Below are 24320 nucleotides of genomic sequence, written 5' to 3' on the forward strand. Positions count from 1 at the left end.
CTGATGATAGTAATGAGAAGAGGGCATCTCCCGGTGAACACAGAATAGTACAGCAGAGGAACAGGCCATTCGGCCCAAAATATTGTGCCAAACCAGCTAAAAAGCAAATTAAAAACACCCAAACACCAATCCCTCCTCCCTACACATGCCCATATCCCTCCATTTTCCTCACATCCATTGCTTATCCAAACATCTCTTCATACCAGGTAGTGTATTCCAGACATCCACTCTCTGAGTTAAAAACTTACCCCTCACATCCCCCTTGACCCTTCCACCCCTACACCCCTGTCTGTTTCAGCTGGAATATCTGAACGAGCTGTAACAAATAAGCATTGTGACTCCTGGAACACACCTACTCACATTCCTGATCTCCGGTATCTCCTCTTGAAATGGCTCCAACCACAACACCTACTACTGAAGTTTGCCACCTGCCAAAACAAGATATCCCACAGCTCATGGGATTCACCGAGTACCAGAGTATGCACCGTACGTACCAACATTCCCAATGACACACACCTGGACTCAGAGTATATGGAAATACTGTTAGTATGTCAGCAGATAACAAGGTCAGGAAGAGATCCTTCCTAGAAATAAACATTGTTGCTGGGAATGACATTCTCCCTGAGGTAATGGAATAGAAAGTCTTCCAGGATACACATGGACAAGACAGGGTGGGTTGGTTATCCATCATGCGATGATGACCACATCCCTTGTCCCACTGTAAAACCAGAACATGCAATAAAAGGGTTTCGGCCTGAAACATCGACTGTACCTCTTCCTATAGATGCTGTCTGGCCTGCTGCGTTCACCAGCAACTTTCACCAGGAAATTCCAGCATCTGCAGATTTCCTCGTACATGCAATACCTGGCAGGTTAGGCAGTGGCTGACTGCGCAAGCTACTGAGTATTTTGATCATAAACTCGAGATTCTGCAGATGCTGGAAATCTGAGGGACACACACACACAGTGCTGGAGGAATTCAGCAGATCAGGCAGCTCTATGACAACAGTCAACTTTGGACTGAGTGTTTTGGCCCAAAATGTTGAATATTTATTCATTACCAGAGTTGCTGCCTGACCTGCTGAGCTCCTCCAGCATTTTGTGCATGTTGCTCTGAGTACTTTGATCATCTTTGGTTTTTCTTTCTGATTTTCACTGACTGAAATTGTTTATTTCCCCTTGGCCCATTAGCTGAACCATGGTCCACCTTCTGGTGCCATTGCTCAACTCAAAGCTCTTGGCTGCTGCTGCTCAGGGCTGGCACCTCATACCATAAGACATAGGAGTAGAATTAAGCATCCAGCTCATCGAGTCTGCCCTGCCTGCAGCATCATGGCTGATTTATCTTCCCTTTCAACCCCACTTTTCTGCTTTCTCCCCGTAACCTTTTGATACCCTTACGAATCAAGAACCTGTCAACCTCTGCTTCAAATATGCCCAAAGACGTGGCCTCCACAACCATCAGTGGCAATTAATTCCACAGATTCATCACCCTCTGGCTAAAGAAATTCCTCCTCATCACTGTTATAAAGGGAAGTCCTTCTATTCTGAGGCTGTGCCCTCTGGTCCTAGACTTCTCTCAGTATAGGAAACATCCGCTCCATGTCCACTCCCGATAGGTTTCAATGAGATCCCCCCTCATTCTTCTAAACTCCAGCGAGTACATCAACACTTGTGCATCTCCCTCGCCATGAGGTCACATTTTCTCTCCAAACTCGACAGAAGACCAGCCCACTCTCCTGGCACTTGGATCATTTCCACAAGCTCCTGGTGCAGCTGGCAGAACGCGACCTGAAGGTCAGCGCTCTGGGGAAGATCCTGCCAGAGAAGGAGGTGGAGAGGCTGAGGTTGACGGAGGCTGTGGTGATGCTGCAGGCACAGGAGGCCCAGCTGTCCACCATAGAGACTCTGGGGAAGGAGCACGTGTGGAGACAGGCGTCAAATGTAGAAGAAGGGAGACAGAGGCAGGTAATTAGACTGGTTACAATTTAGCCCCACCTCCTTCATTTTTGTTCATCCTGTAGGGAGTTGGGGGGAGGGGGGTGAAGATGGAGGAGGATGTTCCCAACCTGGCTTCACCTATCACCATCTAGCTTGTCCTCCTTCCCTTCCATCCACCTTCTTATTCTAGCATCTTCCCCTTGTTTTCCAATCCTGATGAAAGGTCTTGGCCCCAAAAACATCAACTATATATTCATTTCCATAGATGCTACCTGACCTGCAGAGCTTCTTCAGCATTTTGAGTAGATTTATTACATTTTTTCCCCTTTGGAATCTCTCTGTAACCTACAACATTGTGTTGAAAGCCTTTATTGACCATCCCTAGTCACTAAAGGAATTGTTCTTGTAACAGATTAGTGAAGAACCCACCAGTTTCAGCAGTGAGGGTAAAACAGTTGCTGTGCTTTCCCACCTTGCCTATACATGACTCTGGTCCACATCAGTGAGGTTAATTCTTAACTGTCCGATGGAGTGACACTGCCAGCCAAGTGCTTGAGTTGCACTTTAAATCGCTATATTTACAGTGGCTCAAGAAGGTCCAGCGCCTCTCAGGTGGAATACGAGTGACTGTCGCTTTACTGGAAATGCCATCACAATGAGTAAAAACATGCCCATTAAAAAGTTGTTAATGGACTTCACTTGGCATTGTGACGCGCCTGGACATTGTGTTTTGTGTGAAATGTTTACTTCATTTGTAATGCAGATCGATTTAAAAATGAAACTCTACCTACAGTACATTCATACACAATTCTAGACATATCTGCAAGTTATCAGTGCACAGATGGCCCATTTTTATCCTGGGGGAAAGACTGAATGAAGACCTGCTGTACACCTTGCCCATTGTTGATAGATTTGAAGTGAGTGGAAGTAGAAGGTGAGATGGGAAGATTGTGGTGCTGCAGTTCTGTTTACTCTTGTCTTTCTCAGGCCCAGCATGAAGAAAGCCTGACCTTGAGAGAACTGGTTTGTCCTCTAGAAGAGGCGATGAAGAAACTGAGTGAGGAACTGAAGCAGGAGGCAATGACAATGGTGAGCAACATCTTTGTGGCTGGAATACAACACCCCGACATATGAGCACAGTTGTCTGCTGCAAGAAACTGATGACAAGCTACAGTTGGTGACAATATTTCAGACTATTTTCCTATATTGTCCATTAGATAGATCTTTGCTTCTACCACCTGGGGTGAAGTGCAAAGGGGGTGGGGGGGATGCTGTGGAAAAAATGAATGACTACTCCACAACTTGTTTTTACTGGAGTTCCTCCTTCTCCTGGGGCTCCTCTCTGTACTCAATATGCCCATGTGTAAGTCTCCCTTAATGTCCCTGAAACCTCTCATTGTTCATTGGGACTGTACGTCCTCTCCTAAAGATGCTAGTGCAGTGACACTTCAGAAATATCAGTACTCCTTCATACCTCATCCACGTGGCCATTTCACTCTTGGATGATGAATGTTTACTATTCTGCATGTTAGCTGCTGGTAACATGAATGACACCTGCAGTTTAATCCAATCTAACCTCTGTTGACTGGCTGTCTTCCCCTTCTCCACCAAGGTTCTGAGGCCAAATTTCCCTTGATAGGTACCATCATACCTTAGTACCTTCTATAGACAAAATCTTCATATCGTACCTTCCTTTTAAATTTAAGAACAACTATTTTCAAACCTGTCAGTGATATTCATTTGTGGGAGATACTTACGTGCGTGTGTGTGTGTCGGTGTCTGTCTGTCTGTCTGTCTCCCCTCAGGTCCAGAATGCCCTGGCCCAGGAATACAAGAAGTGGGAAGTGGAAGGGGAGGAACAGCTCCAAAAACAGCGATTATCTCTGACAGAGGAGAATGGAAGAGACATTACTCGGGCAAAGGAGGAGTTGGAGAAGGAACGAAGGAATTCACTGGCATTACAAGATAAGATTATTGAGTTGAAGAAGGTTAGCACGTAAAAATACGAGGATGAATAGGTAGCCATGCTGCTAATCAGTTGAACAATGTAAGCCTTATACCTAGTCAGTGTGTGTGGGTCTTAGAAGTAGAGCATCAAAATGTGAATGGTGTAATGTTTGTTTTGTTCTTCTGTGAGAAATAGATGCTGCTGGTAACTTCAAATTAATCTTCAGCTGCAATCCCGTCCTCTTCAAGGAGGCCTTCTCTGAAGATGGTGCCTCACCAGAGGAGACCCTCTCTGGAGGAGACAGTTAGTTCAGATCTCTGAACTCTTTTAGATAATCTGCTGGAACCATTTGCAGATGTGACTGGTAGAATAGATAGGGCAATTAGTAGATGGGGTGTATTAAGATTTCTGGAGGCCTTTTGATTAGGTTCTGCACAGGAAGTTGGTTAACAAGGTTAAGTCACAGAGAATTAGGGATCATACTGACAGGGATCGCAAATTGAACACTGGGCGGAAAACAGTGTGAATTAGCAGTAATTTCTAACTGGGCTGTGACTAGTGGGACTCAAGAGAAATCAATGCTTGGGCCCCAGCTCTTCAAGATTAGCTTTAATGATCATGTGTACTTTGAATTATCAAAACATACAGTGAAAGGTGGTGTTTGCATTGATGACCAACATAGTTCAGGGATGTTTGATCTGGGGTGGGGTGGGCCAGCCCGCAAGTGTTGTCACGCTACCAGTGCCAACATAGCATGCCCACAACTTACTCACCCTAGCCCATACGTCTTTGGAACGTGGGAGGAAACCCATGCGGTCACAGGGAGAATGTACAAACTCCTTACGGACAGCATCAGGAATCAAATCCTGATCTTCCAATAGCTGGCATTGTAAAGTGTGACAAGTTTGTCTTCTCATATAAGAATGAGTGGAGATCTGATTGAAACTTGCAAAGTTCTCAAAGGGCTTGACAGATGAAATGCAAGGTGAGCTGCGTGGGGAGGAATGTTTCTCCTGCTTGAGAGGTCTAGGGCCAAGTGTTACAGTGCCAGAATAATTGGTAGGCAGTTTAGGACTGAGGTGATGATAAACTTCTTCACTCAGTGGATGAACTTTTGGGATTGTCTATTGTGGAGGCCCATGGAGACTCAGTCATTTGAAATGGAGACCAATAGGTTTCTGGGTATCAAAATGATATAGAGATAATGCTAGGAAATGGGGCTGAGGTAGATCAGCCAGGATGAATGGCAGAGCAGGCTCAAGTGGAAAGAGGGGCATTGTTGCCACAAGACCTTGGCTCCTTGATAGATTAGGATGTTGATTATGACAAGATCATGGCCCAAGTAGTTTCCCAGGAAGAGGAACCCATAGGAGTTAGGTATCCTTTCTCCCTGCTCAGCATCTCCCTGATGTTGCATGACTACCATAAACACTGATAGTCCATGAGGTCGTCCTGCAGTCACTCTCTGTTCCGTTTGTGTTGGCAGAGAGTCCAGGAGCTGAAATTCCAGAATCACTCCCTGCAACAGGAGAAGGAACAAGCCCTGGGAGATGTGCGGAGTCAGCTGGCTGAGGAGAAGAACAAGGAGCTGCAGCGGCTCAGGGAGGAGATGGGGCTGGTATGCCAAGGGGACTATGGGTTTTATGTCTGCTGGTTGAGTACGGGTTCTCCAGTACAGGGAAGGGAGTTGCTACCAGCAGGCAGCATGCGGCTCTGCCACTCTGTTGGCTGAAGTTCTGGGAGGTGGACGGCTGGATCCAATTGTTTGAGAAATGGAGAGGAAATCCCTTCTGGTGGTGGAGGTGGGAGAACCAGTGATGTTGACAGGAGTTCAGACAGCAGTGTGGTGGGTTCTTGTGGAGCCCTGGGTAGTGTGATGGCCATGAGGGATGTGTGATGGCCCTGGGTAGTGTGATGGCCATGAGGGATGTGTGATGGCCCTGGGTAGTGTGATGGCCATGAGGGATGTGTGATGGCCCTGGGCAGTGTGATGGCCCTGGGTAGTGTGATGGCCATGAGGGATGTGTGATGGCCCTGGGCAGTGTGATGGCCCTGGGTAGTGTGATGGCCATGAGGGATGTGTGATGGCCCTGGGCAGTGTGATGGCCATGGGTAGTGTGATGGCCATGAGGGATGTGTGATGGCCCTGGGCAGTGTGATGGCCCTGGGTAGTGTGATGGCCATGAGGGATGTGTGATGGCCCTGGGCAGTGTGATGGCCCTGGGTAGTGTGATGGCCATGAGGGATGTGTGATGGCCCTGGGCAGTGTGATGGCCATGGAAGGAATGGATCTGTGAGGGATGTGGGAATAGGAAAGGTGGGGAGGGAGGTGGAACTGTGTGAGAGTGGGTAGTGTAGGGTAGGATAGGGTGGGGTGGTGTAAATGGGGAAGGGGAAGTGTGTGAGTAGGGAGGGTGGGATGTGAGAGTGGGGAAGGGGTGGAAGGAGTAAGTTGGTTTGATCTTTGAGCCTTGGCTGACTTAAGTCCCATTTGAGTCTCGGTGAAAGGGGTTTGATCCTGAGCATCAGAGGCGATTACAGCCAGTCAGAGCAACCCAACAGCTGGAGGATGGGATGGGGGGTGGGGTGGGAGAAGCTGACTTATTGTAGAACATTCTCCAATCATGTGAAATGGTTGTGATTTTCATGTTGTCTACCTGAATACCACCGCACTGCCCCCCCCCCACCGTGTCCAGGAGAAAGAGCGTGAGGTCGAGAGGTTGGCACAGAAGCTAGCACAGACGGAGGGTGAGCTGGCTACCCTGCAGTCCATGATCAAGGAGGCTACCGAGAGAGAGAGGGAAGCCCAGGAGCAGAGGGAGCAAGCGGAGAGATCCTTTGTGACTGAGATCAGGAAGGAGTGCGAGTGCCTCCAGGCACTGATACAAAGCACCAGGAAACCTGCACTGGGGGAGATCATGAGTCTACCGTCCACTGAACTGAGGTAGGTCATTTGAACATCCTCTGACAACTCCTGCACCCCTTCCCAAGTGTCTGATCCTCAGGGTCAATAATGGTGCAGGACACACGAGGCAAATTTTGATAGTCAGAGTAAGAACTTACAGATGCTGGAAATTTGAAAGAAAAGTGGAAAATTCTGCAGGCACTCACCAGTTCAGCCTCCATCTGTGGGCAGATAAAGGCTTGATATCTTGGGTCAAGGACCCTTCACAATAATTGGGAAAGGCCAGAAGGCGAATATGTTAAGTTGTAGAGAAGAAGGACAGAGAACAGGAGGAATCTCTCTGATATGGAGCAAATTGTCCAGCCAACAATGATTTCACAGAGTGGCAGTTGGAGACAAAAAAAAGGTAGACATGTAACATTAGTATGTAACCTCTATGGAAGGGTGGGAAAAGACCTACAGCAGGACTTGTTCCAATAGACCCCTAATTTCAGCCTGCTCTTGTCCCACAGAACCTGTTTCTTCTTACCATGACTCTTCTTTCTCCCCTTCCCACTCCCATCTTGCACCCTCCATGACTTGGGCAGTTTTCAGTTTCTTGGTGCCAACCAGCTCATCTTAGCAAAAGACATTCTTAATTTCACTCCACATGAGGATAATATAAGGGCCTTCAGTTCAGAGAGTCACCCAGTCCCCTACCACTGTTCTCTCTGGTTACCACTTCTTACACAGACCATCTCCATCAACTCCACTCACTTTCAGCAAGGTATAGATAAAGCTTTGGGAACTCCCACTGGCCTCAGCTTTGCTGTGGCTTCTTTGGATACATGGAACGTTATCTGTATGTATCATTCAGAATCACTGCCTCGATTCTCTCTCTGCTATTGTTACATCAATGACAGAATTTGAAAATCCCTCCACTCACTCTTCCATCGTCCATATTTAGCTCTTCCCTTTCTTTACCCCTTTACCTCCATCTCAAGGGATTGGTTTATGACCAATGCCCAATATAAATCCGACTCCCACACCTTCCACCTCCACTACACCTTCCACCCTGCTTCCTGTAAAGATGTCATTCCATTCTCCGATTTTAGTCTCTGTCATGTTTACTCTGATATCAAAGCTTTCCACGCCAATGCCTTAAAGCTGTATTCCTTCATCCTTAAACATAACTTTCCCTCTACCACAGCAGACAGGTTTCTCAACCTTGTCATGTAAATTTTCCACGTCTGTTTGTACCCAGTTTCATCCTGACCAGAATATGCATGTGGCTCCCCTTGTCTTCATCTTCCATCCCACCAAACCCAGAATCAGTGGATCATTCTCCACCTTTTTCACCAGTGACACCTTCCCTTCCACTCCATCTTCAACACTCCAACAGGTGGTTTCCTTCACAGCTCCCTGGTCCACTCTTCAGTCTCCCCAACCACTCATCTTCCCACTGCACTTTTCCCCACACCATAAGAGATTCCACACTTGCTCTTGTACCTCTTCTCTAGCTATCATCCATGAATAGTGCTTCCAGGTGAAACCACAATTCACTTCTACTTCCAATTAGTGTACAGTGTTCGACATTCATGATGTAGTTTCTTCTACATTGAGAGATACAAACACAGACTTTTTGCAGAACACCTCAATTCAGTCCGACCAAATAGCTTGATCTTCCAGGTGCCTGTTACTTTACTCCTCTGAGCTCTCTGTTTTTTGCCTCTACCTCTGCTCCATAAATGTCCAACATAAGCTTGAGTCTCCCATCTTTCAGGTCCTCAAAACCTAATATTGAATTTAACTTTTTGAGGTAACCACTTCTGCTTTCTCTCGACCGGATGTGACCATAGAGAGAAGTACCATGGCCTTTGTCTAGTTCTGCGACTACCGAACTAAAAAGCCACATAAAGGTACAAGGTTTGTTGATTGATCACAATAAAAGGAAAAGGTGTGAATTGAAGGGTCTCTGATTTGTAGCTTCTGCCAGACCCATTCTCCATCGCTCAGTCTGAATGCAGAAGCATCTCTATGATCACCCCATTTCTGCTGTGATGTTTGCCATTCTGATCAGCTTGGATCTGTGGATGAACACCTGATCTGATCAATACACTGGACTGTAGTGGAGATGCCCACACACAAACCCTTTCACTCTCCCTTTCATTTTCCTTTCTCCACTATACCAGCCTTTTCTCCAGCTAGACCGTGGCTTTCACATACAAACTTTAAGGCTGATTTCCATCCCAATGGATAGCACAACAGTAAGTTTTCAGTCGTGAGCTCTGCATACGGCTCTCAACATGCCTGAGCTGCCAGTATCTAACCCAATTTCACAGAGTTTCTTCAGGAGATCCACGTGGGTCTCAGCAGTCTGTGTAGTACTACTTAGAGCACCAAATGAGCAAACTAGGATAAAAACCAACTCTGAAGGACATCTTTCAACTAAAAACAGTGAATTGTAGTTTGTAAATGTGACCAGGCTAACCATTTACACAGAAGGGCATCTGCTGCAGGCCATCAGTTAAAGCCCTTGTGATTGCAGATGTGTAGTTGTCTCCCATGAAAAGTGCTGTCTGGGTAAATCATGCTTTTATATGATGAACCTAAGACGGCAGTAGCCAATCAGAGACGTGTTTTTCCATCCTTCCCAAATGGCTTCAATGAAAGTAAAAACTATGTGAAATATAAATGGGCTGCCTACCTGCTATTGCCTGTTGGTGCTAAAGTGTACCTCACTGTCTTACACTTACTACTGAGTGGCAACAAAGGACTGAAGAAGAGAGGGACATGGTATGTTGGGGGGAGGTGTCCAAAAAGGAACCATTGGCTGCATGTGATATGATCAACACAATTTCCCTGTTGAACTGAAATGAATATAAAAAGCAAAATAGATTTCAAAGTACAGGAGACTTGAGACTGAGCAGATCTACAGAATTCCAAGAGAAGCTGTGAAGATCACTGAATCAATGGAGAATACAGGGATCCAATCTCAGTGCCTCATCAGGAGAGAACTCTTTCAGAAGTTTTGCATTATAGACTGAGATATTTTTGAAAGTTTCTGCCATCATTCCATGTTTAATTTGACTTCAAAGTTTGCAGTTATTTGAGGCTGGGTATGTGGAGGGTAGTTGAATGCTAAGCTATGCACCTGAACATCAAAGTTTAACTCAGACCTTTGCTCTAGTTTGCAAGATATGTGAATGGTGGTGAAGGTCAAAGTTCAAATTAAATTTATTATCAAAGTACGTTTATGTCACCAGGGGACCCTGAAATTAATTTTCTTGTGGACATACTTAATATATCCATAATAGAATAATAGCCATAATAGAATCAGTGAAAGACTGCACCAACTTGGGTGTTCAACAGTGTGTAAAAAATAACAGACTATGCAATACAAAAATAAATAATAATAATAGATGAATAAGCAATAAATATTGAGAACATGAGATGAAGAGTCCTTGAAAGTGAATCCATAGGTAGTGGGAACATTTCACTTAAGGGGCAAATGAAGTTATCCCCTTTGATTCAAAAGCCTGACGGTCGAAGGTAAAAACTGTTCCTAGTTCTAGTTTGACTCTAAGTGACATTTATATGGCACTGTGCAGGGCTATCAGATTATACTGGCCTGTATGATAGTTTTTATGAATGAATACCCATGAATTGATCCACTTGACCCGAAACAGGAGAGTGTGGGCCTTGGCAGTCAAAGCTCAAACTGGGCACGGCACCTGATGATGATGATGATAGTTTTCGTTATATGGAACTATTACGGTAAGACTTCTCTCATCGCATTATTGGAATGCTCCAATCCCAGAAACAGCATAGAAGGGAAAGCTATCTTCTTTTCCTATCAATCCCTAATCCATTCTGTTGCAGTATGCTGGGTTCTGGTAATGGTTGACACTTGTCCTAGGCGTAGAGTGTTTAGAAGACCAAGATAACCCATTGAAGCAGAGGGTATATGTTCTTTTCTTTCACCCGTTTTCTAATAGTTGGTTCTCTACTGGAGCAGCAGCCGCCTAAGTAATCAATGCTGTAGTTATAATGAGTACTTGTGAAGCAGCTTGAAGATGGAGGAGAAGCCCAGATCAGTGTTAAAAATATCACTATCTCACTGTTCACCTTCCAGTCCTTGGCGGCATTCGTCTTTTGTCGTTTTCATGTTCCCAGTCTTGGTTTCTCCTTCCACCCACACGTCACCAGGGGTTGCTTAGAAGAAAATCATCCCTGCAAAGCATTAATTCTTGTTGCTTTTCAGAAGCCCATCGCAGATGACACTGCAGGAAGCTCTTCACACACTGCACAGAGTGCGTGAGGAGATACACAGACTCGTGAAGGACCTGTGTCAGGAATTGGAGACCCAGTGGCAGGTGGGTTGTTATTCTCAGAGGAGCAAAGCACTAGGTGCCTAAATTAAATGTATGTGGTGGAAAATAGGTTGGTTGCTTCAGGTGCGGAATTTTGGACCGAATTCTGCACGGAGATTTAATCACACCATTTGTGTCATTCAAATGAACTTAATTGACCAAGTAACTTGAGAGTTGGCGATTCATTTTTTTAAAGATCATTTTAAAAAAGCGCTACAGTAGTGTAGCAGTGGCTTGACGCTATTACTGCTAAGGACATTATGGAGTTCAGAGTTCAATTCTGGTACCGTTCTATAGGGAGTCTCTGTAAGTAGCTCCTGTGAAATCAAAGGTTTCAAAGGTACATTTAATGTCAGAGAAATGCATACAATATACATCCTGAAATGCTTTTTCTTCGCATCCATCCATGAAAACAGGAGTGCCCCAAAGAATGAATGACAGTTAAATGTTAGAGCCCTAAAGTCTCCCCCAGCTGCCCTCCCTCCCGTGCGTAAGTGGCAGCAAGCAACAATCCCCCCCTCCCCCCACCAGCAAAAAAAGCATTGGCACCCACCACCGAGCACTCAAGTGTGAGCAAAGCAACAGCAAATACACAAGACTTGCAGTTACCCCAAAGACTACTTGTTTCACTCGGTATTCGACATACAACAGGCTCTCTCTCTCTCCCTAATAAGGGAGAAAGAGGTGTCTCCATTGCACAGTGAGAGGGGAGACATAACAAACAACTTGCTGGTTTATGATGCTAAAAGTCCGTTGCGTCGCGTTTTCCGAGCTCTGTGCCCAAAGATCTCGGGCCTCTGGGCACACAGCTTCAGATCTTCCACCTCACTTGACACACCAATCCGCCCATCTCCAGAGCCACGAGATCTTGGCCCTCCGAAGGCAAGTTGTGCTCTTGGGCCGAGCCCTTGGCATGCCATATAACGGCCAATTGTGAAAGCCCAAGAGCGGGTCCCGTTCCCGCAAAGAATCGTGGTCAGCATGTAACCCCAGGTCAGGGTCTTTAAAAGAACCTTGAAAGGGAAAAATAGAGATATTAAAGATGGAAATAGAGCTGTTTCCGAAGATACAAGCAAAGGTTAATTGGGTTTGTTGGGAGTTGCTGTGGTGGCATGGCTCGAAGGGCTGACTCCGCGCTAAATAAATAAATAAAGGGGAATCTGTTGCAGTAAGCACATTTCTCTATCCACATGATCTCAAAATACACAAATATAAATGAGTGCCAGGAGTAGGTTGGGAGTGGAAGAAATGCTGTAGTAAATTTTACCTGTGCACAATGCAAAATGGATGACGATGAGTTGGTATTTTTTCACACCCTTCCAATGCGGAAATGGAAATGGCTGATTTGCATGAGATCAGTTTAAGCAACTGTATTCAATTGCATTGGTTGTTCATTATAACACACCTCTTCTGTTCCAATTTAATGTACAATTAATACACAACTAAATGAGCTGTTTGTATACAAGCCGGAGTATGTGCTGAAAAAGTTAGGGATGAGAATTACCTGTTGTTGAACAGGGAGAAAATCCGTAAACCTCCTAAATATTGACAAAAATATCACTAACCTGAGAAACTGGAACAGAGCGTAATATTGGGTTTCCAATAACTGTTAGTTCCACACACATGAATTTCTCCCTCCCCCATGTTGTTTTTATAACCATTGTTCCAATGTAAAGGATTTGGGGAAAGAATCAATTTGCAAAAAGAGGTTTGCAATAATACTATGATACTGTACAGCAATGATCAGCTAATTGCTTTTCGATGAGGATGGAAGATTATTGTTGTCCTGGATATAGGGTCATCTTCAATACAATTTCATTTAACCAGTATTAACATCTATGATTACTGTTACTGCAAATTAACCCAGATTACTTTAATTAATCTATTAATGGGGCACATTAATACTTTGTCTTTCACAAAATTGGCTAGACTGCAGTTAGCAGATGTTGGTGCAATGTTGTTCAACCCTTCCTGCGGCATAAAGACATTTACACGTTCCACCTCCCACTATTTGGAGAGTTAGTAAACAATGCTAATCCAGCTAATGAAACCATTGAGGAGAGATTAGGTGGGTGACTGAGGAGAATTGCAAACCATACTCCACAGCCAACCAAACTGCTTATGGATGCAGGGAGAGATGTAGTGAGACGGGAGAGAGAAATAGAGGTTAGGAGGAAGTAAGGGTGGAAGTAGACCCAGAGGTTACAGGGAAAGAGAGATGGAGACAAGGAGCTTTTTTTTCATGCACGTGTTCTATATTAACATTTTTACAGAATTGAATGGCGGTACAAGGGTTGTATGGCGCACCTGAACTCATGAGTGAAAAAATTGGCGCATGGAATGTAAAAGGTTGGCCACCCCTGGATTAAGGGAAAGAAGGGGAGCTCAATTTTTATGCCACTCTGTAAGGAGCCTCTGTATGTTCCTCCCTTGGAATGAATGGGTTTTCTTTGGGGTTTTCTGGTCTCCTCCCCTGTCAGCCTCACTCTCCCACATGTGGATGTGGAGACTCTAACTAGACTTTGCTCCTCCCTTCTTTCTTTTGCAGTTTCTCATCTCATTAAAAAAAACAAACTCTCAGTTTGCAAACTTAGTGTGACTACACCCAAAGTAATTGACTATTTGGGCACATAATGGAACACAGGAAATCCAGGACGTGCAGAGATCAGATGACAATAGGGCAGAAGTTACAGCATTAGGGAGTGACAAACTCATGGATGGATTTGAAGACAATGATGCAAGGATTTCCATCAAGCCTTTCAGAACAGCAATATTGCTCGTTAACAGGCCAATTAAAACAATCTAATTGTTCTAATTGGTTGACAGCTGTGCCAAGCAAATTTGTACTTCTGCTTGAAGAGGCAAATTAAGATATTCATACATCAAAAGTACTGTACTGAGACTGTGTTGCAAAGGGGGTTCCAATGAGGATATGGACCCTGAGTTGATGGAGTACTTAATTAATACCTTCAGTAGTTCAGTAAAGTCATTGTGTTACTCATCAACTCTTCAATGTATTGCAAACCAATTTTATTCTTTTCGGTCTTTAGGAACGAGAGCTCAAACAGCAACAAGGAGAACAATTTTCCTTGGATAAAGGAAAGGCTCTAGCTGCCTTGGAGGACAGGCTGATCCAGGTAACTCAATCCATTTTCCAGCTCTGAGTTATTCTTCAATTTTATGAGTGATGAGGTATTTCAAAACAGAGAGTAGGATATAACTCTAAACACTGTCACACAGCTTCTTCTGTGACTGGCCTGATTTCTTGAAAGTGCTGTAAAAGAAAACAAAGACCTCGCAATTATATAACACCCTTCATGATCTCACAACGTCCCTAAGTTCTTTTGCAAAGTAATCAGTTTTATAGCGTCGAAAATTTGGTAGCCAAGATGCAAAGAGCAATCAGGCAATTACAAAAACATCTGCTTTCACTGGCAGTGGCTGATGTAAAAATATTGATGAGAATACTGGCAGAAATGCTCTATTCTTTGCTTTCACATACACCTGAGGAGTTTCACTTCTCAACTGAGAGATGACACTTTCAGAGTGGGAGTGCCTGCAGTGACCTTGTGCACAAGTGTGTGGAACTAGCTTGAACCCATGTCGTACTGATTCACGGTTACATGGTGCTGGTATTAATATAGAACAGTATAGCACAGTACTGACCCTTCGTCTCATGATGTAGTGCTGACCTTTTAACTTACTCTTAAGATCCATATAACCCTTCCCTGCACGTAGCCTTCCATTCCTAGTATTCATCAAGAACTTCCCCTACCTCCTCCAACTCCTGACACATTTCCTGTTCCATCCCTGATTGGTCCTACCCTCAACTCTTGTTATCCTCCTGTTCTTCATGTACGTGAATGCCTTAGGGTTTTCCTTAATCCTACTTGCTGAGGTCTTCTCTTGTTCCCTTCTAGCTCTCCAAAGTCCCTTCTTAAGCTCCTACCAAGCTACCTGGTAACTTTCGAGCCCTGCCTGATCCTTGCTTCCAAAGCCTCAAGTATGTTTTCTTCCTCTTGTCTAGACCTTTGCACATCTCACCAACCATGGTTTCTTCACCCTACCATTCTTTGCTGTAGAGATACAAGATCAAACATAACTGTACTGAATGGTAAAGCAGAAATGGAATGGTTGAGTGGTTACTGTTGCTCCTAAAATGTGATGATATCCTCCTATAGGGATATTTGTGGGAATTGGGAAAGAAGGAACTCTGAGGTAGTAATCTCTGGATTAGTTCTGTGCCACGCACTGTGAGTGCAGAAATGGGAGAGTACAGATTAATCTGTAGCTGGAGGGTAAGTTTTACATTCCAGGGACACAGTGGTACACAATACTACACCATAATGTTCCTGTTCAAAAACGCAATGCCTTGACTGATGAAGACCAGCATGCTAAACCTTCTCCACCACGCTGTCTCAATGCATGGCTACTTTCAAAGAATTGCACACTTATATTCCCATGTCCCTTTGTTCCACAGCACTCAACAGTGCCCTGCCATTCACTGTACAAGGCCTAACCTCATTTGACTGCTCTAAATGCATCCCCTTACACTTAACTGAGTTGACATTCATTTTCTGAACCTCATTTTGTCTTCCTACCTGGTCAAGATACTTTACTTTACTTTATACTTTATTGTCGCCAAACAATTGATACTAGAACGTACAATCATCACAGCGGTATTTGATTCTGCGCTTCCCACTCCCTGGATTACAAATCGAGAGTAAATATTAAAAACCTAAATTATAAATCATAAATAGAAAATAGGAAAATGGAAAGTAAAGAAAAAACCGAGAGGCAGGTCCGGATATTTGGAGGGTACGGCCCAGATCTGGGTCAGGATCCGTTCAGCAGTCTTATCACAGTTGGAAAGAAGCTGTTCCCAAATCTAGCCCAAATCAATTCATTGCAACCAGCTTTAGTATCAACAAGGTCTTCTAATTTAGTATCAAGAGCAAAATTGCTGATTGTGCCATATACATTCACATCTAAATTATTTATTTAAACAATGAGTAACAGAGGTACTAACACTGACCTCAGGGCACCCCACTAGTCAGAGGCCTCCAGATGGAGAACTGACCGTCAACCCATCACCCTCTGCTTCCTATCATCAAACCAATTCTGAATTCACCTCACTAGCTCCCTCTGTACAGTCTGGGTCGATTGCACCTCTACAGAGTTGGGACCATTAGTCTTACAGGAAGGTCTACTTTTGCTGTTGGGGCAGGATGAGTTTGCCAGGAGGTAGAAAGCTATGTAAAAATGCCAAAAGGAAGAAAAGCAGAACTGGAAATGGAAAGAAGAAAACTAATGTTTGAAAGGCAGATAAAACAGAAGTTAGGAAATAGACTAAAGGGTTTTGGTTATATATAGCTAAATGTGATGCATTATCTTGACTAAGTTAAATGAACTGAGGCACTTATGGACATCTGAAAGTATATTGGAGTATTAGGATCTCATGAACAAAATGGATGGGCTACCAAGGGTAGACAACCTGAATAACAAAGTGCTCAGGGTAAGATGAAGCAAAAAAAGGGCTAATGTCAGACTTCCAGAGCTGGACGCAGCATTTGGGTCAAAAAGTGAATTGAATGTAGGTAAATGTGAAATAATGGACATGGAAAGCTGCTAAGAGAACGTACAGTAATATGGGGGCTACTGAATAGCAAGGAAGAATAGGAGTGTATGTCCACGGGGCCTTAAATGCAACAGCCACTAAGGTGATTAAGAAACCATACCAGAAAATTTCTTTTAGAAGGAAGGGTATGTTAGAATTAGTTCGAAGTATCTTACAATCAGCTCAGCAGTTTTGGATATCTACAGCTCAATGGCTGAAAGGGTGATGAAGACAGAAATCCTCTTCACATTTAAACTGTATTTAGATGTGTACTTGAAGAGTCATAATTTACAGGAACCGGGGGTTGAATGTGGGATTAGGCTGAACAAATGCTGCTTCCTCTTGACTGGCCTCTACCAAAGCCATGCAGGGAATTAAGTATGAGACCTGTCAGTCAAGTCTCCTGCCACTGAAGGGGAGCTACTTCAACTCAGAACCGGGAAACATCACAAACAGTATCCCTGGGAGATAGATATGAGCCCATAGGCTGGTGCTAAACATGCTGCCAAACTGAGGCATCCATGCCTGGGATAGTATCAACAGTTCTATGTTGTCCATTGTACAGAATCACACTGAAGACAGCAGGTTGAAGAATTCACCAATGCAGGAGTCTGGGAGCGAAGAGGATCACACACTGCAGCAGCAGCTTTTGGAGAAGGGCCCCAAGTTACAAACAGTCCAATGGAACAGGGCCAAGTGGAAAGATGAGACTGTCTGCAAGCTCACCCACAATTTCAGAGAAGAATTGAATGAAGAATATGACAAGTATGTGACATGACCTTAAACGTGGGCAAGTACACAATAGAAATATAAGAAATGGGAGCAAGTAGCAGGAATCTGCTCCGTAACCTGCTCTGCCATTCAATAAGATAATGATTGATCCAAACTTGGTCTCAACATTACTTTCCCATTCTCTCTTCATTCCCCTTCATTGCTTTCTCATTTAAATGTCTAGCAATTTGAACCTTGAACACACCCATGGTTCCATCTCCATAGCACTTGGGGGCAGAGAATTACATAGTCACAACTCTGAGAAATTTGCCTTAAATGATAAACCTTTTTTCTGAAAAGGTGCTCTCCTATTCTGCATTACATTCTCTGAACATTCACCCTGTCATTCACCATAAATATATATGTATATATTTACACACAAAAAAAACTGTACATAGTACTCCAGGTGCAGTCTCGCCACTATGGAAAGTTGCATCAAAACTTCCCTACGCACGGTAGGCTTATTCAGAAAGTCAGAAGGCATGGGATCCAGGGAAGTTTGGCCAGGTGGATTCAGAATTGGCTTGCCTGCAGAAAGTAGAGGGTCGTGGTAGAGGGAGTACATTTGGATTGGAGGGTTGTGACTAGTGGTGTCCCACAAGGATCGGTTCTGGGACCTCTACTTTTCGTGATTTTTATTAACGACCTGGATGTGGGGGTAAAAGGGTGGGTTGGCAAGTTTGCAGATGACACAAAGGTTGGTGGTGTTGTAGATAGTATGGAGGATTGTCAAAGATTGCAGAGAGACATTGATAGGATGCAGAAGTGGGCTGAGAAGTGGCAGATGGAGTTCAACCCGGAGAAGTGTGATGTGGTACACTGTGGAAGGACAAACTCCAAGGAAGAGTACAAAGTAAATGGCAGGATACTTGGTAGTGTGGAGGAGTAGAGGGATCTTGGGGTACGTGTCCACAGATCCCTGAAAGTTGCCTCACAGGTAGATAGGGTAGTTAAGAAAGCTTATGGGGTGTTAGCCTTCATAAGTCAAGGGATAGAGTTTAAGACTTGCGGGGTAATGATGCAGCTCTATAAAACTCTGGTCAATACAAGAGGACATGGCTTTAAGGTAAGGGGTGGGAAGTTCAAGGGGGATATTTGAGGAAAGTTTTTTACTCAGAGAGTGGTTGGTGCGTGGAATGCACTGCCTGAGTCAGTGGTGGAGGCAGATACACTAGTGAAGTTTAAGAGACTACTAGACAGGTATATGGAGGAATTTAAGGTGGGGGTTTTATGGGAGGCAGGGTTTAAGGGTCGGCACAACATTGTGGGCCAAAGGGCCTGTACTGTGCTGTACTATTCTATATTCTATGTTTATATTCCATACCATAAGACCAAAAATTATGGGAGCAGAATGAGGCCATTTCGCCTATCGAATCTCTCCATCAGTTCAAGATGGCTGATCCATTTCCCTCTCAGCCCCAGTCTCCTGCCTTCTCCCTGTAACTCTTCATGCCCTGAACTAATCAAGAATCTATCAATCTCTGCCTTAGATGTATCCAATGACCTGGCCTCCACGGCTGCCTGTGGCAACACATTCCACAGATTTACCATACTCTAGCTAAAGAAATTCCTCCTCATTTCTGTTCTAAATGGATGTCCTCTATTCTGAGGCTGTAGCCTCTGGACCTAGACTCCCCCCCCGCCCAAGGAAACATCCTCTCCAAATTCACTCTATTGAGGCATTTCAACATTTGATAGGTTTCAGTGAGATCCCCCTCCTTTTTCTGAATTCCAGTGAGTACAGGCCCAGAGCCATCAATTGGTTCTCCATATAACAATTACAGCACAGAAACAGGCCATCTCAGCCCTTCGAGTCCGTGCCGAACTCCTACTTTCACCTAGTCCCACCGACTTGCACTCAGCCCATAACCCTCCATTCCTTTCCTGTCCATATAGCTATCCAATTTAACTTTAAATGACAACATCGAACCTACCTCAACCACTTCTGCTGGAAGCTCATTCCACACAGCTACCACTCTCTGAGTAAAGAAGTTCCCCCTCATGTTACCCCTAAACTTGTGTCCTTTAACTCTCAACTCATGTCCTCTTGTTTGAATCTTCCCCACTCTCAATGGAAAAAGCCTATCCACGTCAACTCTATCCCCCTCATAATTTTAAATACCTCTATCAAGTTTCCCCCCCCCCCAACCTTCTACGCTCCAAAGAATAAAGACCCAACTTGTTCAACCTTTCTCTGTAACTTAGGAGATGAAACCCAGGTAACATTTTAGTAAATCTTCTCTGTACTCTCTCAATTTTGTTGATATCTTTCCTATAATTCCATGACCAGAACTGTACACAATGCTCCAAATTTGGCCTTACCAATGCCTTTTACAATTTCAACATTACATCCCAACTCCTATACTCAATGCTCTGATTTATAAAGGCCAGTATACCAAAAGCTTTCTTCACCACCCTATCCACATGAGATTCCACCTTCAGGGAACAATGCGCCATTATTCCTAGATCCCACTATTCTACTGCATTCTTCAATGCCCTACCATTTACCCTGTAAGTCCTATTTTGATTAGTCCTATCAAAATGTAGCACCTCACATTTATCAGCATTAAACTCCATCTGCCATCTTTCAGCCCACTCTTCTAACTGGCCTAAATCTCTCTGCAAGCTTTGAAAACCTACTTCATTATCCACAACTCCACCTATCTTAGTATCATCTGCATACTTACTAATCCAATTTACCACCCCATCATCCAGATCATTAATATATATGATAAACAACATTGGACCCAGTACAGATCCCTGAGGCACACCACTAGTCACTGGCCTCCAATCTGACAAACAGTTATCCACCACAACTCTCTGGTGTCTCCCATCCAGCCACTGCTGAATCCATTTTACTACTTCAATATTAATACCTAATGATTGAACCTTCCTAACTAACCTTCAGTGTGGAACCTTGTCAAAGGCCTTACTGAAGTCCATATAGACAACATCCACCACTTTACCCTCGTCAACTTTCCTAGTAACCTCTTCAAAAAATTCAATAAGATTTGTCAAACATGACTTTCCACGCACAAATCCATGTTGACTGTTCCTAATCAGACCCTGTCTATCCAGGTAATTATATATACCATCTCTATATTTCCATCAATTTACCCACCACTGACGTCAAACGCACAGGCCGATGATTGCTAGGTTTACTCTTAGAACAGTTTTTAAACAATGGAACAACATGAGCAATACGCCAATCCTCCGGCACCATCCCCGTTTCTAATGACATTTGAAATATTTCGGTCAGAGCCCCTGCTATTTCCACACTAACTTCCCTCAAGGTCCTAGAGAATATCCTGTCAGGACCTGGAGACTTATCCACTTTTATATTCCTTAAAAGCGCCAGTACTTCCTCTTCTTTAATCACCACAGTTTCCATAACTACCCTACTTGTTTCCCTTACCTTACACAATTCAATATCCTTCTCCTTAGCGAATACCGAAGAAATTGTTCAAAATCTCCCCCATCTCTTTTAGCTCCGCACATAGCCGTCCAATCTGATTCTCTAAGGGACCAATTTTATCCCTCACTATCCTTTTGCTATTAATATAACTTTAGAAACCCTTTGGATTTATCTTGTATGGTAACCTTTTCATTTCTGGAAGCAGTCTCCTGAACTTCCTCTGAACTCTCTCCAATGTCAGCACATCCTTACTCAGATAAGGGTTCCAAAACTGCTCACAATTACCAGTGCCTTATAAAGCCTTTACGTTACACCCTTACTTTTATATTCTAGTGCTCTCGAAATGAATGCTAACATTGCATTTGCCTTCCACACTGCTAACTCAACCTGCAAATTAACCTTTAGGGAATCCTACATGAGGACTTCCAAGTCCCTTTTAACCTCAGATTTTTGAACTTTTTTTCCCATTTAAAAAATAGTCTGTGCTTTTTCTTCTACCAAAGTGCATTACCATACATTTCCTGACGCTATATTCCATCTGCCACTTCTTAGCCCATTCTCCTAATCTGTCTAAGTCCATCTGTAGCCTCCCTGCTTCCTCAACACTATCCCAATCTTCTACCTATCTTCATATCGTCTGCAAACCTGGCCACAAAGCCATCAATACTGTCATCCAAATCACTGACATACTGTATAACATAAAAAGCAGTCCCAATACAGATCCCTGTGGAAGACTGCTAGTCACCGACAGCCAACCAGCAAAGGCTCCCTTTATTCCCACTCTTTGCCTCCTGCCAATCAGCCAATGCTCTACCCATGCTTGTATCTCTCCTCTAATACCATGGGCTCTCAACTTGTTAAACAGCCTCATGTGCAACACCTTGCCAAATGCCTTTTGAAAATCCAACTGTACAACATCTACTGATTCTCCTTTGTCTATCCTGCTTGTTATTTCTCCAAAGAATTCTAACAGATTTGTCAGGCAAGATTTTCTCTGAAGGGGACCATGCTGACTTTGTCCTACATTATCATGTGCCTCCAAGCTCCCCAAAACCACATTTTTACCTCTTGCAATAAAAATCAGCATGTCATTGGCTTTTTAACTTGCTTACTGAACCTGTGTGCTAATTTCTTTTCATTTTGTGTACTTAGATCTCTTTGTGTTGCACTATTTGTCGTCTTACTCCATGCAAATAATTTGCTTTTTCAATCTTCCTTCCAAAATAGACAATGGCACATTTTCTCACTTTAGATTCCACCCGTCAACTTCTTGGCCACTCATTGAATATGTCCCCCGCAAGTTCTTAAGGCTGCCCTCACAACTTGCCAAGCTACTGACTGCATTCTTAGCTTGTGCAGTAACCCTTTATGTCAGGGGTTCTTAACCAGGGATCTGTGGATAGATTCCAGGGCTCTGAATTTCAATAGGGAAAAAATTTACATCTTTATTTTGACTAAACTCTAACTGGAAATTTAGCATTTCCTTCCATTATGAATGTAGACAACAAGCCACAATAGTATGAGCAGTACCTGTGACCTTGTCACCAATAGAAATCACATTTTCATATCACATTACAGTTGTTACAAATAGCTCAGAATATCATTTACAGCACAATCATCACTACTTTGAAATTATGGTAGTTATTTAATGCTTATTAAAGAAGTTCATATTACTAAATCAGAAATTTTAAAAAATATTTTGATAACTCTATTTCAGTATAATTGCAAACAACAGGAATTCTGCAGATGCTGGAAATTCAAGCAACACACATCAAAGTTGCTGGTGAACGCAGCAGGCCAGGCAGCTTCTCTAGGGAGAGGTACAGTCGACGTCTCAGGCCGAGACCCTTCGTCTTGAGTCCTGACGAAGCACCTCGGCCTGAAACGTCGACTGTACCTCTTCCTAGAGATGCTGCCTGGCCTGCTGCGTTCACCAGCAACTTTGAAGTGTGTTGCTTCAGTATAACTGGTTTCTTTTGTAATCTTATGTTTTTATTTTATATATTTAAATACATTATTCTCAGAAAGGGTCCATAGGCTTTGCTGGTCTGCCAAAAAAATTACAGACCTGCAAGAAAAGTTAAGAACCCTTGCTTTATGTGGCACCTGATTAAATATCTCTGGAAATCCAAATACTCTACTAGATCCCTTTAATCCACCCCATGTATTTACATCTTCAAAGGACTTTAGCAAATTTGTAAATGATTTCCCTTTTGTGAAAGAATGTTAAGTTTGCTTGATTGCCGTATGAACTACGAGTCATGTAGGATGGAAACAGATCCACGCAAGAGAATATAAATGCTGGAATTTGGAGCGACAAACAACTTGCCTAGGAACTCAGTGGGTCAGAATCAGGTTTATTTCACCAGCATGTGTCGTGAAATTTGTTAACTTAGCAGCAGTTCAATGCAATACATAATATAGAAGAAAAAAAATAATAAATAGGTAAATCAATTACAATAAAACAATTACAATTTATTATATTGAACAGATTAAAAATCGTGTAAAAACAGAAATATATATAAAAAAGTGAGGAAGTGTTCATGGGTTCAATGTCCATTTAGGAAACGGATGGCAGAGGGGAAGAAGCTGTTCCTGAATCGCTGAGTGTGTGCCTTCAGGCTTCTGTACCTCCTCCCTGATGGTAACAGTGAGAAAAGGGCATGCCCTGGGTGCTGGGGTCCTTAGGTCAAGCAGCATCTGTCGAGGGAACTGAATAATCAGTGTTTCGCACCAAGCGGCCACATTTTCCTGAATTCCTTCAGCAATTTGTCTATGTATCAAGCACCTGTTTATACTAATCATACTCAACTTCATTTTTAACTGCCCCCCATTCACATAAACTTAACTCAAATCCTACCAGTCGACCTATTCATGAGAAATAGATCCATACATTACAGCAGGGATGAGCCATGTTTCTGTGAAATAAAGTACATGGCTGTCCTTGGTACTGCAATCTTGGTCCGACGTCTTCAATTTGATTTTACAGAGACTGTACATCTGCGTGCAGGAATGGTGGTTTCAGTGCTCTGCACTTCAATTATACTTGTAGCCCTGCAAGCCTTCCTCACTTCTCTCATGCTTAACTAATCCCGAATGTTAGAATGACCCTGGCCAGAATTGAATTTCACTCCCACATATTCCTTCTTGTCCAGTCCTTTACTACCTACTCTTAATGTTGCGTCCAGTAACACCCTTCCTCACTAATGGGAAATCTATATTGAAGTCAGCATGGCACCTTTCTTCTGACATTAAATCTAAATTCACTTCTGCTCATTAAATACTTCATCCAATATTATGACCTTTCACCAGGTACTGCTTAAATACCGTCATATTCGCCACCATTCCTGCCTCTACCACCAGCAACCCTG

At 43.5% G+C, this 24320-nt stretch overlaps 2 protein-coding genes across 6 annotated transcripts in view; one reads left to right on the forward strand and one right to left on the reverse strand.

Moving 5' to 3' along the window:
• Nucleotides 1-24320, forward strand: part of LOC140190800 (uncharacterized) — a 66376-nt gene that overhangs the window by 37579 nt on the left and 4477 nt on the right. For all 5 annotated transcript variants that reach the window (XM_072247650.1, XM_072247654.1, XM_072247653.1 and 2 more), the window contains 7 exons: nt 2929-3030; nt 3747-3929; nt 5376-5507; nt 6586-6833; nt 11038-11149; nt 14197-14283; nt 17329-17528. In XM_072247650.1, the coding sequence (XP_072103751.1) occupies nt 2929-3030; nt 3747-3929; nt 5376-5507; nt 6586-6833; nt 11038-11149; nt 14197-14283; nt 17329-17528 (1064 nt within the window). The remainder of the gene's footprint in view (nt 1-2928; nt 3031-3746; nt 3930-5375; nt 5508-6585; nt 6834-11037; nt 11150-14196; nt 14284-17328; nt 17529-24320) is intronic.
• The window catches only part of ccdc117 (coiled-coil domain containing 117), a 63630-nt gene continuing 53464 nt past the window's right edge, over nt 14155-24320 (reverse strand). The window contains exon 7 of the mRNA XM_072247663.1: nt 14155-14420. The gene's annotated coding sequence lies outside the window, so the exon portion shown is untranslated. The remainder of the gene's footprint in view (nt 14421-24320) is intronic.

The sequence above is a fragment of the Mobula birostris genome, chromosome 31 (assembly GCF_030028105.1).
Source record: "Mobula birostris isolate sMobBir1 chromosome 31, sMobBir1.hap1, whole genome shotgun sequence".
NCBI classification, from domain to species: Eukaryota; Metazoa; Chordata; class Chondrichthyes; order Myliobatiformes; family Myliobatidae; genus Mobula; species Mobula birostris.